This window comes from Nilaparvata lugens, chromosome 10, assembly GCF_014356525.2.
Source record: "Nilaparvata lugens isolate BPH chromosome 10, ASM1435652v1, whole genome shotgun sequence".
Lineage (NCBI taxonomy): Eukaryota > Metazoa > Arthropoda > Insecta > Hemiptera > Delphacidae > Nilaparvata > Nilaparvata lugens.
In genome coordinates this window covers 39134888-39155289 of record NC_052513.1, presented here as the reverse complement: position 1 = coordinate 39155289, position 20402 = coordinate 39134888, and the positions used below count along the sequence as shown (strand labels likewise).

Genomic DNA, 20402 nt, shown 5'->3' with positions numbered 1-20402 from the left:
ATTCTATTCTCTTCTCTTCACTACTGCTCTTTACCTGTTGCATAACTCCCCTCTGTCTTCAAAAAAATCTACTCTCTTCCTCACACCCTAACCATATGCGAATTGAAAACCAGTTCTTATTTCTACCTGTGAAATACGGTACAGTTTTGAGCTTAGAACACTAACTTGATATTTCATCCTCTGGTAGCTCAGTTGGTAGAGCGGTGGACTGTAGCGGTTCAGATTGTCAGACATCCATAGGTCGCTGGTTCAAATCCGGCCCGGAGGAGAATTTTTTGTCACGTATTGCATCCGAGAAAAATTTATATTAACAAAAAAAGTGATATTCACTCTTATTTTTAGGGCTACTGAAAGTATTGAAACACATTATCAGTTTATCAAGTACCCTTGATTTATTCTATTGTGCTTTAGAACAAATAGTGAATATAATTATTTTCAATTCTCATAATGTGTTTTACTATTTCTATATGCAAAATACAGTATAATTGTCAAAGAAATGATATAGTATCTAGAATCTCGATAGCATATTTTTCCTTCAAAAAAACTTGTGCTTGTTCAAGCTTAATTATTTTTTTTACAATGAAAACTGACTTATTATTTACAACAGATAAACAATAATCAATCTCGTGGTTCCTGGTTTTGACACTCCTTTAAATTCTAATGACCTATAGGAAATAATTTCATAAATCTTTGGATCCATCGACTCATTAATGAACTTATTAGAAATGACAATACTTAATTGATTTAGATCCACTAACTTACCGTTATTTAAAGTTAATTGAACATACTTATGAATGAATAAACATAGATGAAACTATTAAAAAAACGAAAAATATATTCTAGTCTACAAAACAATGAACGTCATATCAATTTCATAGACAAATTTTCTTAAACTCTCATCTGCCTTCTCTGTTCTGTTTCTTCTACAACCTTCTCAAATCCTCTCTCTCTTTTTAAACAGCTTATTTCTCAATCCTTCTTGTTGCTATCATTGTCTTACACACACACTCTCTCTCTCACACACACTCACTCTCTCTCACTCACTCTCTATTATTTTAGGCACAACCTAGCTCTGCCGTGTAAGCACATATTGTAAGTACATATGCATCTATTCAACGCCAATAACAAGATAGAAAGAAGATGAAGAAGAGAAGAAGAAGAAGAAGAAGAAGAGAAAGAAAATTACAGTTGAGAAGTTTTCAGGCAGCTCTCTCAGTATGTGTCTTATCTTGTGTGCTATCAATATGTTTGTAGAAGAGCAATCTTTTTGATAATTTTTTTCCAATTCGACGGTTTCTTTTCAGTTTTTGATTGTTTCTAGTGCATCAGATGTTTGTGTGTTTACTACTCAGTGTATAGTTTGACAGTGATCAGTATTTTCGTCTGCAATTTGAATATACGTGTATTGATACAGTAATTATGAGCATTTGAAATAAGTGACTGACTGATCTTGAATTTCAGGTTTCTAACACTGAATAAAAAATTTGCATTTATTCTAAAATATATATTGTAGTCACATGAATAGGAAAACACTCACAAAACATGTCAAAATACATTTAATTGTAGATAATTAATTTATTATATTACCTTATTACGTACTGATTGATAGACATCATCAACCTCATTACTATCAAAATGTCAGCCCGTATTGGTTGAATGGGTAGCATTGATGTAAAAGGTGTGCTGACAGTTCAAAGTGAATCTCACCATTGGTAGGCTCTGTGCGGTTGAAATTATTTATTTAATATTTAATCACGGTTAAAATTTAACCGGCTGTTGTGCAACCAGGCCTCTGTTCTATTTATAAGATAGCAGGATCAGGATAGGCATTACGCTTAACACGTATGTGTTCCTTTAAGCATTAAATACATTGCTCCATTTTAGATAGCCTATATTATACTAGTAGTTCTGTGAACAGTAGACCTCACGCAGTATTCTCATCCACAAGTACCTGATTGAAACTATAGACCTTATGGAAATACAGCAATAGACTGGCTTCTCCACACATCTGTGTAATCAATTGTCAGCTGATTTATGATGAATAATTTCTATAGTCTGATTTTTACTCTAATATTGGCGTATGAGGGAGGCTCCTTTTTCCTTTTATATTATCCTTGAAATGTGAAATTTCCAAAGACCTTGTATATACGTCGACGCGCATCAAAAAAGGAACATACCTGTCAAATTTCATGAAAATCTATTACCGCGTTTCGCCGTAAATGCGCAACATATAAACATTTAAACATTAAGAGAAATGCCAAACCGTCGACTTGAATCTTAGACCTCACTTCGCTCGGTCAATGAACACTTTCTAAATCTTGAAATATAATAATTTCCATTACCCTGATTACCATATTTATAATTTTACCTTATTTACCGTATTCATTTTCATTATTCATGTTCTTCTATCTTGTTTCATGTTGTGGCTTTAATTATTGTTGCTCTTGTTTAAATAAGATAAAATGTCCATGCAGGTTTTGATGAACGATTAATATTACAAGCTCTATCACAAGTAGATAGCTTAGTTGTTACAATATACAGTATAACATCTTCATTTTCACCTCCAACACGATGTGGAAATTGAAATGGTCATAGCCTACATAATATTATTTGGATGATTCGAGACAAAATTAATAAATAGAAGAAGTTTTGGGCAATAGCCTGTTTTTTCGCTTCTGACTATTTTACTGTTTGTTCTATGATTCTATCAAATAAATAGATAAACACAGACTGACATAATATATTCAAAATAAAAAAATATATAAATCTTCGAGTGCTTGAAAATGGCATTAGTGGCCGAAACATGTAGTCACAAAATAATTTATAAGGGTACTCAGATTTATATTGAACTAGCAGGTAACCCGTGCTCCGCAAGGGTCCATTTTGAAACTTGACAAACTGAAAACTTGACTGAGTGGAATATTGTAGAGTTTGAAGTTGGCATAGAACCATCCTCAGTTAATTAAGAAACTGTATGCAAAATTTAAAGTTGATTTCAGTCCTGTAGTTTAGACGTGATGATGCGTCAAACATAATTTTCATATCCCGTACGTGTATAAGCCAGTTCTTTCCTTTATTATAGTACAGATAAATTCTTGATACTAACATATCATAACTTGATACTAACATAATAAAGTGACATAACTCAAATCTTGTTCAGAAACCTTCCTCAACTTGATGTCAACCTGACAAAATTGGACTGGCTATTAATTTAGTTACCAATTTTAACCATCTGTTTCGAAGAGGTAGTCTCTCTAGCTCTAGATCAATGTACCTAGAATACGTATTCTAGGTACCTTGCTCTAGATTATAGTTCTATATTAACATAGTTATGTATTCATGTCCCATGAATTAAATTTCAACATTAATTCTGAAAAATCTAGAAGCAAAATTGAAATTCGGGCTTCGAGGTGCACGAGATTGATATTTTTAGAATCTATGTGCAAAATTTGAAGATCTAAATCATTCCCGTTTTTCCGGTATGCAATCCACAAGTTGGCATGTTTTGATGCGAACAAACACAACCCTACTCTCTCTTATTATATAGAAGTAGCCCTAAAGAAAAAAACTATACATATTAAATTTATATAAGATCGTTTTGATTTTTTGAAAAAAACCTCTAAGGCTACCGTTAAAATAAAATCTCACTTTCAATGTAATGAAAAATAGTTGATTTCATTTTGTGTATTCGATCATTCAAGAGCTCATAAGGCGCTGTAATAAACTCTGTGATAAACCTCATAAGCTGACAATAAACTCAATCGTTTTTAATACCTTCCTGTAATAACTTGAGTTTTAAATGAATAGGTACTGCAATGTGTACCAACACACAATAATAATTATCGTATTTCTAATTTGTTCCAAACTGACTGATTTTCACAAGCAATACGTGATGTGGAATAATTATCCACATTAGTTACTATGGTACGATTCACTACGAACTGTCATCATCTATTTGTTGGGAAGCGTTAAGGTTATTTATGAGAAATGCTGACAAATTCAAGTTATAACTGTACCGTGTCAAATGCTGCAATTTAATTGGTCGATACCAGAAAAAAAACCTGAGCGATTAAAGTCAGCTTAAACTTAACCAGCGTCAAGTACTTTCAGATAATCTTCTGTTGAAGAACTTTTTTAGATAGAGAGGAGAACTTATTTGATTGAAATTAAGTTTTAATTTTTATTCAGTTTGTTCGAATAAGTGGTGATTATATAGGCTACTATCATCCATTCTATAGTATATTGGTAGAGACCTCATTTTATATTCAATATTAATTTATTGATTCATACAATAAGTACATCATCAAAAATGATAGGGAGAGAAGAAATAAGGTAACCTTGTGCTATTCCTCTCCCAAATTTAGATAAAGTTACACATAGTCAGAAATAGGTTGAGTCTTGTAGTTCTTCACTTCACAAAATTTTCGGTCCTTTAAATAAGTTTACAAAGTAGATTTTCAAAATATTCCACTTTTTATACCATAGAGGTTATGTGGCTCAAATTTTTCACTGATTCAACCAATGTTGATTGATATTATATGGGCCTACTTTTGATAATCTTCGAAAGAAAGAATATTTTGAGCTAGTCTCAGTTATAATGGAGAAATCTTTCTAAAAATTAACTGAGTTTACGAATACTTATATCTTATTTGTTTTTTTAGGAAAATTGATGAATTGTCTTCCTAGTGAAAGATAAATCTTTTTTCTAGTGAGGATAGATCTATTTTGATTTTGTGACACCTTACAGTGATTTTAAGAACACTGTCACAAAATTGGGACTGTTTTCAAAGTTTTGTGACGGAATACGGATTGTTGAAACAGTTTTGTGACAATATACGGATTGTTTTTGAAGTTGAGTGACGATATTGTAGTTGTTTTCGTTTGAGATAATGTCATCCTCACAATACGGAACTATTTTACGTAACATTGAAAGGGGAAAACGTGCCTTCGTCAATGGATTAAGCTTCAACAACCAGGATGACAATGATGAGGAATATGTTATATTTGAGCGACCACGTGTTAAAGGTAACATTTTATAATTCTTTGAATAATAGCTTTTTCATTAATTTTTTAAATCTACTGTAGTACAAATCATCACACAATCACAATTATCTTCACCGGAGAATACTTGAACTTGAGATTGTTTTATTCTATGTCTATACTCATAATTAATTGTTCAAAAACGTATTTACGAGTTTTTATCAACTGCAATTCATTAATTATCAATTTAGCCGATTATTAAATCTATCTTTACTCCTCTCACTTATTATTTTGAACATTTATTATTCATTCCCTTTCTTTTGCTCCTCCACCGTTTTTCTCTTTCCTCACCTTCTTCTGCTCATTTCTTCTTCTCCTTCTCCACACTTCCTTCCCTGCTTATCCATATGCAGTTTCTCATTTTCTTCTTTTTTTTCTTCTTCTTCTTCTTCCTTCTCTTCTTCTTTTTCTTCTTCTTCTTTTATCTTTGCTTCCATATTCCTTTTCTCCCCCTACCCAGCACCTTTTCATATTTCACCTCTCTTCTTTTCAAACACCTTCCCATCATTTTCGGTTTTTCTATCTTTCTCGAGAAAATTGTCTTGTGTTCAACCAAGGTTAAGAAAGGGTCATAAAACCAGTGACTAGTCGACGTTTATTGACTGACAAAATAACGATCTGTCCATTTTGTGAATGGAAGAATAAATGGCATTTCTCTTCTTTTCTCTATCTCTCTCCCTCTCTCATTCCATTCTCTCCCCTTTCTCTATCTCTTCCTCACCATCTCTCTTCCTCTCTTCCATTCTCCTCTTTCTTCCCCTTATGCTCGCTCTCTCCCTCTGTCATCTCTCTTTTCCCTTTCTCTCCTCCCTTTCTCTCCTCTTCTCTCTCTTCTCTTCTCTCTCTCCTCTTCTTTTCTCTCTGTCTTCCCCTCTCTCCTCTCTCTTTCTTCTATCTTCTCTTCTCTCTCTCCCTCTCTCCTAACTCTTCCCTTTATTACCTCTTCTCTCTGTCTTTCTCTCTCCTCTCTCTTCGTTCTATCTTCTCTACTCTCTCTCCCTCTCTCCTAACTCTTCCCTTTATCACCTCTTCTCTCTGTCTTTCTCTTTCCCCTCTCTGTCTTCCTTCTATCTTCTCAACTCTTTCTCTCCCTCTCTTCTCTCTCTTACCGTTTTCTTCTCTTATCTCCCCTCTTTTCCCTTTCTACTCATTCTCTTTGTCCTCTCTCTTCCCTTTCTCTTCTTTCTCTCACTCTCTCTCTCCCTTTTTATAGAACTTTTGGAAAAAGACAATCATCCATTCTGTTAGTTCATGGATTGTTATAGTGAGATCCCCTTCAATCTGTCAGCATTGTTTGAATGGGAAGCATTGATGCTATTCACAAGGAATACTGACAGTTTAAGATGAATCTCTCCGTAAACAGTTTTTCTTTTTGAAGACAGATATATGGTGGAAATTGTTTGCAGAGCATTGGCATTGGTGTTGGTGACCTTGTTAGCCGGAAAATTCCAGTCATAGAATTTATGAGTGTTTGGTGAGACCGTATAAAGCCCCGATTTCCAATGAGGTTCTGCCTCGTTGAGCAGAGAAAGAATATCATTGGTTCTTGAGGGAATTTTCACGCGTTTGCAGTCTATTTGTAGAGTGGGAATGATATTATGATGGGACAATAATAAATTATATGTTACAAATTATTTATTTATTCAACAATACTATAGTCGGGAAAGAAAAAATCTGGTGTGGTACACTCACACAACTTTCCTTGCTCATATTTGAAACTACGAACAGACTTCTGTATATGTGTATATATAATTGTTTTCAGAGAACTTTTTCTTTGTGTCAATTGTGAAATTCGATGATTTTTTTTAGTCGTCTTTTTTTAAAGTCGTAAAAACAGCTGTTCTACAGATGAAATATCTCGACTATGAGTTCTTTTTATGAACTGCGCTACCTTCCTACCTCATGCACAAGAAGGAGGTTACTAAGTCCATTTCTCAAGGATGGGGTGGACCCAGAAAGGAGACTCATTCCAGTTGATAGAGCTGATAAATAACTATACAGGGTATGAATTTGAAAAAAATCGGTCAAGTTATTTTTGAGAAAATCGTTTTTAATTTTTTAGTAATTATCCGCCATTTTTCTCAAGAATATTACGGAGCTCCTGCAATTTTCCCAGAAATGAGACTCATGTCAGTTGATAGGGCATATAAATAGCTATCCATGATATAAATTTGAAGAATATCGTTAGAGCCATTTTCGAGAAAACCGTGAAAAACATGGTTTTTTAGTGATTACCCGCCATTTTTCTCAAGAATTTTATGGAGCTCCTGCAATTTTCCCAGAAATGAGACTCATGTCAGTTGATAGGGCTTATAAATAGCTATCCATGATATAAATTTGAAGAAAATCGTTTTCGAGAAAACCGTGAAAAACATTTTTTTTTAGTAATTATCCACCATTTTTTCCGCCATCTTGAATTTAATGTTATTGAATTTCTTATTGTCGGATCCTCATGGTATAAGTACCTTGAGTTTAAAATTTCAAGTCAATCGGTTAATTAGGAATGGAGTTATCGTGTTCACAGACATACACATATACACACACACACAGAGACCAATACCCAAAAATAATGTTTTTGGACTCAGGGGACCTTGAAACGTATAGAAAACTTGAAATTGGAGTACCTCAATTTTTTGGTTAAGGTACCCTTAACTATTTTTGGAAAGCAATACTTTCCTTACCTATTGTAGTAGGGCAAGGAAAGTAGAAACAGGCTATTGCCCAAAACTTCTTCAATTTCCTAATTTTGTCTTAAATTGTCCAAATATTATGTAGGTTATGTCCATTTCAATTTATATACTGAATCATCAATCTGAATATACACATCAGAATAAAACAAACAATTTCAAATTTAGATAATACTTTACTATAATACTTTACAATGATAATCGTAATACGATGATAATGAATCATAAACTTTGATAATGCAGTAGGCTAATACATATTGGTAATTGCTCATTCAACCCTGCAGTCAAAGGTTTCTGTTATGAGAATTATAATTTTAAGAATTGGCAACGCTGTGTCTGTGACCCGATATCACAATATCTATGTTTATCCTCCATCTACATATTACACATGTAGCTGTAAAGACCGTCCTAGCGTAGTTTGGAAAAAATGTATTTTGAAAAACGTAGCCGTCGTAAAATACGCTACGCCGGTTTGAAGTGAATAAGTCGATTAAAATTAGGAGACACGTCGGCTACGTGCCAGTTGCACAAAAGCCTGTTAAATTTTAACCGTGATCAATTCCAAGAGAACCAATAAGAGAAACCTTCTTTTCAGAATAACCTTCTTTGATTGGTTCTCGTGCATTTAATCATGATAAAAATTTAACTTGCTTTTGTACAACCGGGCTTACGCATTTCAAAGACGTACCTATTTCAAGGTATGCTACGGCAGTGTGTGATCTATTTCTATCTCACAAATAATTGTTTCATGGCTCTGTCTCACAGCAGTATGTTTCAGAACCAAGAACATAGAAATCAGACAAGCATGATTACTCGTCTTTATAAAAGTGCTAATGAAGTGTATGGAAGTGCATCTCAAATTACGCTCAAAATTGATGGTTCCAGACGTTTTGGGTTCCCAAGAGTCAATCAGCGCAAAAACGCTCAAATTGAATTCACAGACGAGCAAAGCGCATGTCTTTTTAGTGTCATTGCCTCGCTGATTTCCTCAGTGATTCAACCCCTCGGGAATTCGAGTGACAAACCTTGTTAATAAGGAAGATTTTTACCTTTTAAGCAAGCGAAGCGAGCCTTTAGGCTTGTTCACTCCCAAAGATGTGTTGACAAAATATTATTGGAAAAGGTTTAACTTACTGCGTTGAAATAGTTATTATATGAGGTAATTGAACTGATAGGATATGTACATTATCAAAAGATGTGTTGACAAAATTCTATTAAAAAGATTTACTTACTGGGTAGAAATTGTTATTATATGGGGTAATTGAACTAAAAAGCTCAAATTTTGCAATTCTTCGAACTACACTACTTACTAAAAATTTCAAGTTCATTAGCATTTGGAAACTAAATTCTCAAATTTAACACATCTACAGGGAAAAGTATCTTATTTATTAATGCGCAAGTCCAATGTTGGAATCATTTTCTCAGTAACCATTATTTTTCATTACGAATTTTCGCCTTGAAAACAGCTATCAACCAAATTACAGTTTGCGGAAATAGAATTTTTTTTTGCGACAACGTCCTTGCAGTAAAAATTACCTACCACATTAGGTTATTCTTGAATTATCAATTTTTCATTGTTCTTTGTAGTGGTTTAAAGTATGTCTGGGAAATCTTGGATTTCTTGTAGTTACTTACAATGTAGAACATATTTTCCTTGTATGCTAGCTGATAGCAATAATTTTACAATTCTATGATAACGATGTAAAAGTAATGTAATTGAGTTGGGTAACAGAATAAGTTTCACCATAGAGAATACTTGGGTACTAAATTTTTATCCTAATCTAAATGAGATTAAAAAGTGAAAATTCATAAAAATGTATTTAATTGAATCATGTGGAGTGATCCATGGTCTAGTCACTAGATCTAAAACCATATTGGTTTGGTGACAAAAGATTTTTTTCAATCAGTCTTGTTTTGTTACACTCTACAAAAAATTTTGATAATGTACTCAGTAATGAAATGGGTCTGTAGCAATTCATAGCCTAACTTTCTCTTATATCCTGTTTTGAAGATTGGACAAATGACTAGTGAATAGTGTTTCCATAGCAGCTTAGGGATCCCGGCTTCAACCCCACTCATCACAAAAAGTTTTTAACCAGGTCTCTCCCATGTTATCGGGTGGGCACGTCAAATTCCGGTCCCGGCTGAAGTATGACAGTCGTAAGGCCCATTGACGGCTTGAATGATATATTCAGGCGAGATGGGACCTTCCCAGACTTTTTACAATTTTTACACTTATTAACTCATGCGGTACTTACTTTCCGTATCCAAACAGGTCACATGTAAAAAAATCTGGTGTGGCGCACTCACACAACTTCCCTTGCTCATTGAACTGTAAGCCCCATTCTTGAAGGTGAATAATTTAGGGGAATAACATAATGACGATTGGCAGCTACATATTTGAAACTACGATCAGACTACCTACTGTATATGTGTATAATTGTTTTCAGAGTACTTTTTCCTTTGTGTAAATTTTGAAACTTGATGATATTTTTCTAAAGTCGTCAAAACAGCTGTTCTACAGATGAAATATCTCGACTATGTGTTCTTTTTATGAACTGCTCTACCTACCTACCACATGCACGAGAAGGAGGCTACAAAGTCCATTTCTCAAGGATGGTGTGGACCCCCCATTAGTTCCCTAGAAAGGAGACTCATGCTAGTTGATAGAGCTGATGAATAACTATACAGGGTATGAATTTGAAAAAAATCGGTCAAGTCATTTTTGAGAAAATCGTGAAAAACACGGTTTCTTAGTAATTATCCGCCATTTTTCTCAAAAATATTACGGAGCTCCTGCAATTTTCCCAGAAATGAAACTCATGTCTGTTGATAAGGCTTATAAATAGCTATCCATGGTATAAATTTGAAGAAAATCGTTAGAGCCGTTTTCAAGAAAAACATGGTTTTTTAGTAATTATCTGCCATTTTCTCCGCCATCTTGAATTGGATTTTATTGAATTTCTTATTGTCGGATCCTCATGGTATAAGGACCTTAAGTTTAAAATTTCAAGTCAATCGGTTAATTAGGAATGGAGTTATCGTGTTCACAGACATACACACATACACTCATACACACACTCAGACCAACACCCAAAAATCATGTTTTTGGACTCAGTGGACCTTGAAACGTATAGAAAACTTGAAATTAGGGTACCTTAATTTTTTTTGGAAAGCAATACTTTCCTTAGCTATGGTAATAGGGCAAGGAAAGTAAAAACTAAACAATGATAAAAAGTATATGTACAAACATTGGATCAATAAGTATCATTAAATTATATGTTTCCAAAAATTTGCAACCGATTGGGCTTTGTCATCAATTGTTCCAAAAAGATCCTCCTTTCTACATTGGACATCAAGCTGAGGGCACACAAGCAAGTGCTCCTCCTCCTGAATATAACTAACTCATGCGATCTCATTACGTAATTTGCGCTGATTACTCATTAAATTTGAGGGAACTCATCTAATTTTGGATGATGTGGAAATTTTCGGCTTGAGTTTTAATGTGCCTTTTCCTTTTCGCTTCGTCAATAGTGCTGCCATCTAGCAGCAAAACTTGTAACTGTTTGAAAGTCTTATCATCACCGCTTATCACTCACCTTGAGCTCTACTACTACTTATGAGAACATGTGTGTTGTCAAACCTGTTGATTCGCAGCATGCTTCAGTTACGAACTGTCATTGAATTTTTGTCAGTTGTCTCTCATCATCAAAATCATCATTATCGTCAGTCTGTCATAATCTTCATCATTCTCTCTCTTTCACATATTCCACCTCCTCCTCTTCCTCAACATCCTCATCCTTCTCCTCCACCTCCTCTTCTTCATCATTCTCCATTTCTAATTTCCGTCCTCCTCCACCTCCTTACCCTCCTCCTCCTCATTACCCTTCTCACCATCCTCATTAACCTCCTCCTCCTCCTCCTCCTCCACCTCCTCCACCTCCTCCTTACCCTCCTCCACCTCATTAACCTTCTCCCCATCCTCATTAACCTCCTCCTTCTCCACCTCCTCCTCCTCTTCCTCCTTACACTCCTCCTCCTCACTCTCCTACTCCTCCTTACCTAACCCTACATCTTCTCCCACCTTCACCCCCTCCTTCTCCTCCTCCTGCAAATATAGTTTGATGGATAGTATTTTTGTTTGAGCTCTGACTACAATACGGTGATACATTTTACTTCAATGAGGAATATTTCAAAAGATCGATGTTATTGAAATATTCAATAGATGTAAGCATAGATGAAATAAGTATCTTTTACTCTCTGATGTAGCCTAAGTTATCGTAAAATGTAATCAACCGGTGTTAATACAGTACTTTTTGTGTATTCGAGAAGTTGATATTGTGGTAATTATTCATATTGAATGAAAAAGACTAAGAAATTGTCAAAAAACACAGATTTATTGATACTTAGAAAGACCGGTTTCGGTTATTACACCATTGTCAATCTCTGATAAACATCAATAAATCTGTATTTGTTGACAATCTCTTAGTGTTTCTCATTCAATGTTAATACAGTAGATTACGTTGTAAGTGCTGCCATCTATCGCCTCCCGTTCGAACTACTTCGTCAGACAGCATGGACCAATCACAAGAGAGGTTTTCCTCAGACACTCCCACCACCAACTACCATTGGCTAACGTAGTAATCATTGGCAATGGCGTCATTCTACATTTGTGAGACTTGGAGCACTTCCATTTTTAATTAAATACACAAGAATATTGTCCAATATTCCCTTTATTTGAATAATTTATTTTAGGAAATTGGGATGAAAAGAAGTTTTGGACTGTAGTCTGTTTCTTTGTCCTTGTAAATTATGAATAAATGAATAAATAAATAAATATCACGAATATATTTTGGAAAATTTGAAAAAATATATACTCTGGAGATGACACCATAGGTGTCGAAATATTTCTGTAATTTGTTCAAAATAAATTCTTGATATTAGACAATATTCTTGTTTTCATTATGGATGAGTATCATTATTTATGTTGCCCATTACAGTATTAGAAAACTTACATTGATCCTTACACAATCTGTTAATAGACTGGAGCTAGAAAATTTACATATTGCACCAGAACACCATTATACTGAGATTAATCCATAATTGGTTGAACGGGAATCATCGATGACATGATGTTAGGTCATGTCAGAGGCACTGAAATTGATCAGTTGCGACCTGAAAACTCTGACACCAGACCTGAGCCAGCCAGGTCACTCGAATATTATTATTATTTTTGATGTCAAAAACGATCACAATGAATTCCACTGTCCAATTTATTTATTTTATTTTATTTTATTTATTTATTGTATAAAATACTATAATCATAATACAATTATGACATTGGAGGAAAAACTAGGCTAAGCCTGTACTATTTCTCTCCAAAAATTTTGATAAAATGTTAATGTTGTCCAAAAGATAAGGTTATATAGTCACACACTGCTTCGTCACTTGATTTTCGGTCCAGAAATAATGATTTAAAATTTTGAATTTTGAAGGTTGATTTTATACTCTAAATGAATCACAATAAATTAAAAACTTTAGAAATATTGCACTTATTTAAAAAATTTGAATACAAAATCAAAAACCTACTCACTATTTGTTATTCACAGCTCTAAAATATATTTAGACTGACCACTCAATTTGCAGATAATTTGTTCCATTTAGCCACCAAATATAATATTGTGTTCCACATCAATAAATAAATCAGTTATAATCTTTTTTCTATGTACTTCGGTCAAAAAGGAGATAAAAATACAGTTAAACTCCGGTTTACAGATGCCTTAGTTCACTGCTCAATGACAGATAGGTGCTGTGTATTGCAAACGACAATGGAGTCATTAAAGCAATGTCACATGTAATTAGATTAATTGTTTTTTTAATGACACTTATGGATCTTAGTGGAGTAAGAATTGCATTGTTGTTACAATGACAGGCTTATTGATAAGGAATTATCAGGGTTGTAAGGAATTTTTATTGGAGAAGAATTGGTTCATTGGCAAGAACACATCAATGTATATGATCTAGACAATATTTTATGTGTAATTGAGTAATATCTCTCTTAGTAATGGGATGTTTGTATCCTACGAAATGGGAAGCTTGTTCTGCAAGCTTCAAAATCTTCAAAAACCTCCAAGATTTAAATTTTCAAACCTTAGAGACTGTCAAGCTTTCTGTTCAAATCCTTAACCATCTTCAACAATTGAAAGGTTGAATGTTTCCTCTAGTTTTGAAAACGTGAAGATTCCAATCGTTTGATCGCTTCAAGCTTTAGAAGCTTCAGAACTCTTTAAGCTTCCAAAGCTTTCAAAAGCTTCAAGCTTCCAAAACGTTCAAAAGCTTCAAACTTCGACTCCTCCGTTCACAGTCACCGATTCAACAACACTGAACACACTGAAAGCTCTTCCACCATTCAAAAATCGTCCCCAAGGTCGTTTCAACAAAACTACCACAGTTCTATCACTCTCGACCACGTGGTAACCTGTCAGGTTGTGCACTAAAAACTTCAAACACACCAAATAACGGGAAATTTTTTCTCCCTTTTCCCCATACTTTTATCACGCGGCAACCGTATGGGAGAGCTTAGCCTCCCTTCACACTGATCCCCTAAAGTGAGATCTGAGCACTGTCAACAATTTTTAACATCTATGGTTTTCATTCAACCAATGCTGACAGTTTGAAGTGAATCTCCATGATGAAAACTTGACGACTCTTGCTGTTCGCAAGCACATGTGCGCGTGTTATCACTAAACACACACACACACACACACACACACATACCACACACATCGACAGTGCTTTCAAGAATAGCTCAGTTTTTATGTTCTATCACTCACTCTCGTTTTTGTTGAAGGTTTGTCTGACTGTTTTGTGTTCCAGTATTATTTGAAATAAAATATAGTGTGGTCCACGTTGTAATGGCAGTATTTGATTAACATTGGTGTTGCTATCCTTGTCTACCTATCAGCAAAGCAGATAGCTCTATCCTTTTCTGGTTCCGCTACGTTGCCAGTTCGTTTCTAAACAATGTGGGAATATAATTAACAAAATATTTAATCTCAATTATGGAAATTCATCATTTTATCATTGAAAAATACATTTTTGGTCAAATTAATTATAATTGATTATTCTAAACAAGACTGAACAGTCTTGATATACCGGTACAGTCATACATTCATACAGTCATACATTCATACAGTCACATGAGTATGTGAGTCATACAGTTAGATATACAGTCTTGATAATACTAGATATACCGGTATCAGCTATCCCCTATAGGCTGTGGTGAGGCAGAGAATCGGCAACAATGTCATCTATCTTTTCTCACTGCCATTAGTTGCTCCTCACTATAGTGAGCCCAGTTTTGCATCCTACTTCGGTATCAGTTATACCCTATGGCAGTGGCAAGACAGAGAATTGGCAACTCTGTTCTCCTATCTTTCTTCATTGCAATTATAACGTGAGCCCTCTACTATAGTGAGCGCACTTTTCTAGCCTACTTTGGTACCGAACTCATCTGCTAGATGTCGTGCAGAGATTCGGCATCGGCAACACTGTTCACTTATCTTTCTTCACTGCCAATATAACGAGGGCCTGACTATTATAGTGGCCACATTTTTTTAGCCTACTTTGGTGCCGAATTCATCCGCTAGATGTCGTGCGCTGTTGGTCTGTGGTGTGCGTGTGATAGTGAGTGCTCTAGAACGAACTGACGCACGCGCATATTCGCGGTGATGCCAGGGGGGAGCGAGGTAGACATAGCTTGCGGCGTAGCGGCGTTTTTTATTATTTCTTGTCTCAGAGTTTTGCCAAAGTGCGGTGTGCGCAGTCTGTTCACAGTTTCAGAATCAGTTCAGTGTTGTCTAGTCGTCGGAAGGTAGTGTGTGTGTGAGCTTGTGTGTTGGTGGTGTCTCGTGTGAGTATGCCAGTGGACTTGAACAAAAATGGCGACTGCCGAGGGAAACACGTGCTTGTGTGGGCGCAGAAGGATGTGGACTTACAGGAGCAGCCGGCGAAAAAAGGTAATGGTTCGGATGTCACCTAAAACTGTAGTCAACACTTGAGACTTTCTTAGTCACTGTTCACTGTCTGGTTTGAGAACTCAAACCAGGTTCACAAAGTTTAATCATGAACTTTGTCTTCATAGTTGATTGGTTGATTTGAATTTTTTTTTCATTTTGAAAGTTTATTGACCGAATAGATAGTTGAATAGATTCTAGAGACTATAGAGACTACTTGAGATCCTGGCTCACGAAGTTTTCTCAGTGAACTTTGACTTCATAGTCGATTGGTTGATTTGGAATAGATTTTTTTTCTCATTTTGGAAGTTTATTGACCGAATAGATAGTTGACTAGATGCAGATTTTTTTCATTTTGAAAGTTTATCGACCGAATAGATAGTTGAATAGATTTTAGAGGCTATATTAGAGACTTGAGACTAATACTTGACTAGAGAATTTGAGATACTGAATAGAGTAGCTTACTTATACTGAATAATAGATGTTGAATTATTGCTGTGTCATACCGTACTGTTGGACTTGTAAAAATAGTTCATAGTTCAGTAAAGTTATCCGCCTGTTCCACGTTGTCACAAAAATGGGAAAATTTTACTTAGATTCGAGAAAGAATTGTTCCAACGATATTACAGGCGGTCAAAACTTGGCTGTACCTGTGGGGTTTGGAGTTTAATTGAATGGATTATTGTTGAATAATTTGAAGATTTTTTAATGTTTGAAGCTGTTGGATGTTGTATTGAAGTACACAGTTGGAAGTTGAGACTTTAATAAACTATAAAAAGTCCTGTACCCCCGTAGTTCTTGGGAAAATCTCTCTTTTATATGCTACAATAATAGAGCATATTAAAATTGAGAAAACTCCTGTATTCTATAATAGAACAGAAAAGACAAGACCATAAGAAAAGAGAAAAGCTGTTCAGAAAAGAGAGCCGATGTTTATTATATTTTGTGATGATAGTATGGAGATATTACCAGGACATTTGAAGGTTGATATAAGTTTCTATGAGGTTAGACATTGATTCAACAAATTTGTGATATTAACAGCAGCATTCTAGCTCCTGGTAGTTCATATGAACACGCAAGCCACCAATCCTGAACAATCTTTTGTACAGTATAAGGAGAGGGTTTGGATTAGATTACGATAATAATAGTTGGTTGATCAGCATCATGGTAATAATAATTTTATGATTATGTTCTTTGATTATTATCATGATGATGATTATCTTAATCATGAGAACAGTGGGATGATTAGGATGATGATATAATGTGGATGATTATGAATATATATTATATATAGAATATCGCCTGAATAGTATTAATGATAATGGCTAGCAACCTAGGCCTATATAATTGTAGGTGGAATCCCAATCTCTGGAAAATATCTTTGAGAAAGGATAATCTATAAAGTTTGCAACACTGGTCAACTACTTGTCACCCATCCAACGAGGGTACCAAGCGTTCGTATGCGTACCTTATCGAATAACCAGATTATGAATTAATCCTGAAAAAGTTATCATACTATAATATTGAACATTTAAATAAACTCCTAGTTTTAGTTGGAAACGTAATTCTTTTATCAATGGAATTTCCATGCTCCTGAGAGTTGGAGTGTAGAAATGAGAAATGGTGATAGATTGATTGATTGATTGATTGATTGATTGATTGCCTTATTTAAGGGCGGAGTTAGGACTCCAGGTCCTCTCTGCTAGACAACCCCAAGATCGTAGATCGTAGATGTTAATATTAAAAATGACTGTCTACATTATTTTGAATAATTTAAATAATTCCAAAGCACATTAATATTCCCGCGTTATTTTATTCCGATAACGCAATAATTCTAAACTCCTAACTTTCCTCTATTATATCGTTCTCCTCTATTATGAATCTCGTTCCATTTCCGATTGCTACAAAAATACTCGATAAACTGCATTCAAGGTGAAAGAGACTACTCTTTCATGCTCTAAAATTCATTATCATTGTGCTAAATCAGTGAAATTCTTTGTACATTGATTTTCAGAGCTTTTCTAAAGTTTCACAACAGATTAAATGTCATCGGTTCCAAGTTACATTTGAAAATAGGCAATCAACCTTTCGAAATAGACCACCAACATACTTTCAAAAATAGTTTCAAATCATTACACAGCTTTTTTTCTGTCAGTTCAAAGTGCAAAATCCATGTGTGCTCATTTACATGAAGGTAGAGATTTTCATTGGAAATAGGTTGAGGTTTATAGAGCTGAACCTTTCCCAAATTCTGTTCACAACACGAACTTTTACGAGCTCAAAATTTCTCTTTCTTCAGAATTTCAAAAGAATTCTTTTTCTCTTGCATTCTCCACATATCATTAAGAATTCCTTTCGTGTTTCCGTTTATAACCACCCAGTAGCTCTCTCAAAAAGTAGTACAGTATCTCAAAAAGAGCCACAATTACTGAATTACTGTGAATTTCTGAAACAGAATTGTTATTCTACGTTTGACTGGAGAGGCGAACTTCAGTTCCAGAGTTTTAACAGCTTCACACTATGACTTTTAGTAGTTGCTGTTCAAAATATAGTCTTCTTCTTCTTCTTCTTCTTCTTCTTCTTCTTCTTCTTCTTCTTCTTCTTCTTCTTCTTCTTCTTCTTCTTCTTCTTTTCTTCTTCTTCTTCTTCTTCTTCTTCTTCTTCTTCTTCTTCTTCTTCTTCTTCTTCTTCTTCTTCTTCTCTCTTCTTCTTCTTCTTCTTCTTCTTCTTTCTCTTCTTCTTCTTCTCTTCTTCTTCTTCTTCTTCTTCTTCTTCTTCTTCTTCTTCCTTCATTCAAGTTTAGGCTCTTGCCTGTTCCGACTCACAACAGTGTAATAAGGTCGCATATTTATGGTAACAGAATATGAAGAAGAGGTAAAGGTGAAATGCTGAAAGGAGTGAGACATCATGAAGATGAATAATAATTATTGTTCGATAAGAATAGAATACAATACAATAGAAATAGGAATAGAATATAATATAAATAGAATGGAATAGAATAGAAAACATTATTTTGTTTTCTGCTATACTAGCACGAAAATAAAAGATAAGATAAGCTATCTTTACTTATAATTATGTTCTCTTACATTCCTGACTATATTCCTCTACTAAAACACATGAGTTACAATATCGAATTAATTTACTGAGATCCCAAATTCTCTAATTTTCTTCTATATCCCTTCTTTTAAAATTGTTTGTTTTATTCTAATTTATATTCTCAGATTGTGATTTGGTGTAGAAATTGAAATGGACATAACCTATAATATCTGGACAATAAATTTGGAACTAAATTAGGAAATTGAAAAAGTTTTGGGCAATAGCCTGTTTTTTCTTTTTCCGATCATTGTATTGTTTGTGCCAACCTAATAAATAAACATGGATCTTGATAAATATATGATTCTCCCCCAAATACCCAATCACTTAATTATAATCTGTAATCGAATATCGGCATATTGGCAACCAGTATCTATTACCGTAGGTTGGAAGAGCGATTTATCTACGATTTGACATTGACTTGCAAAATCTAGGTCAACCTGCGTGTGTGTAGAGTTGGTGAGTGCTAACACATTCCCTCTCAAATACAATGGTGAACGTCTGCAAACTTGAAAAAGTTTTATTTTTAACACAATATCGGTAACCTCTGTGGTCTGCGGTTTCTATAAGCTCACCCAGCTAACCGATCCACTTGAGATTTTCTTGATAAGCATTTATTGGATGAAAATAGAATTTCATGAAAATAAAGCAATCATAGCCTAGTTGAAATCTATTAGGTTAGCACAAACAATACAAAGATCGGAAAAAACAGGCTATTGCCCAAAACTTCTTCAAATTCATTCCTAATTTAGTTTCAATTTGTCCAAATATTATACATAGGTAATGTCCATTTCAATTTCTTTGCCAAGTCACAATATGCAAATCTAAATTAGAATAAAACAAACAATTTTAAATTTGGGTAGATTGGAGAATAATTTTAAAATTGTTGTGTACTGAAAAGGAATTCTCATATTTTCTTGATAAGTGAATAAACTATGATAAAGCATGCATAAATATCGGATGAAATGATTCCATGAAAATGAAAACAACGTCATAGCCCAGTTAGAATATTGTTGTGATATAATTTGTGTAGTGAAAAGAAATCTTCACGTGTGTAATGCTTTGTACCTAAGGTCTGTCCTCTTATCATCCACAAATTTCAAAATTCAAATTGTTTATTGTTTATATCAGTTTAGAACATAATACACAACATCAACCATGAAAATAAAACAATCATAGCGTAGTTAAAATTGTTTTGTAGTGAAAAAGAATTCTCCTATTTTCTTGATAAGTGGATAACTATGATAAGCATCCATAAATATTAAAGGCATTATAATGTTGTTACATGAATCATAATAATTGAAGATTATTCAACCAACAATTAACATCATGATTATTTAAAAAAATATTCAATCAACATTCTAGATGATCAACCAACATTAACATGAATTATAATGTTGCTACATGTAACATAATAATGGAAGATTCTTTCATAAATTATAAATTAATATCGGGGACCGAGCTTCGCTCTGGAGTACAAAAACATAAAAAATTTATTACGAAAGAAGAAATTATAATTACATTCATATAGAAATGTTCTATCTAATCACAGTAAATTGAGATTAAT

General features: G+C 34.2%; 1 protein-coding gene and 1 non-coding gene across 4 annotated transcripts in view; both read left to right on the top strand.

Annotated features, from left to right (window-relative positions):
* The window catches only part of LOC111045687 (putative inorganic phosphate cotransporter), a 123631-nt gene that overhangs the window by 39093 nt on the left and 64136 nt on the right, over nt 1-20402 (top strand). Inside the window, exons 1-2 of one of the 3 annotated variants that reach the window (XM_039436841.1) lie at nt 1216-1413; nt 4662-5025. The exons of 1 other annotated variant lie outside the window; for it this stretch is intronic. In XM_039436841.1, coding sequence (XP_039292775.1) covers nt 4890-5025 — 136 coding nt within the window. In that variant the 5' untranslated portion in view covers nt 1216-1413; nt 4662-4889. Of the gene's footprint in view, nt 1-1215; nt 1414-4661; nt 5026-15449; nt 15746-20402 lie in introns of those variants that run through there. One more of the 3 variants, XM_039436842.1, reaches the window with a different exon arrangement.
* Trnay-gua lies at nt 178-268 on the top strand. Its single transcript is given in 2 exon segments — nt 178-214; nt 233-268. It is a non-coding gene; the product is annotated as a tRNA-Tyr (tRNA).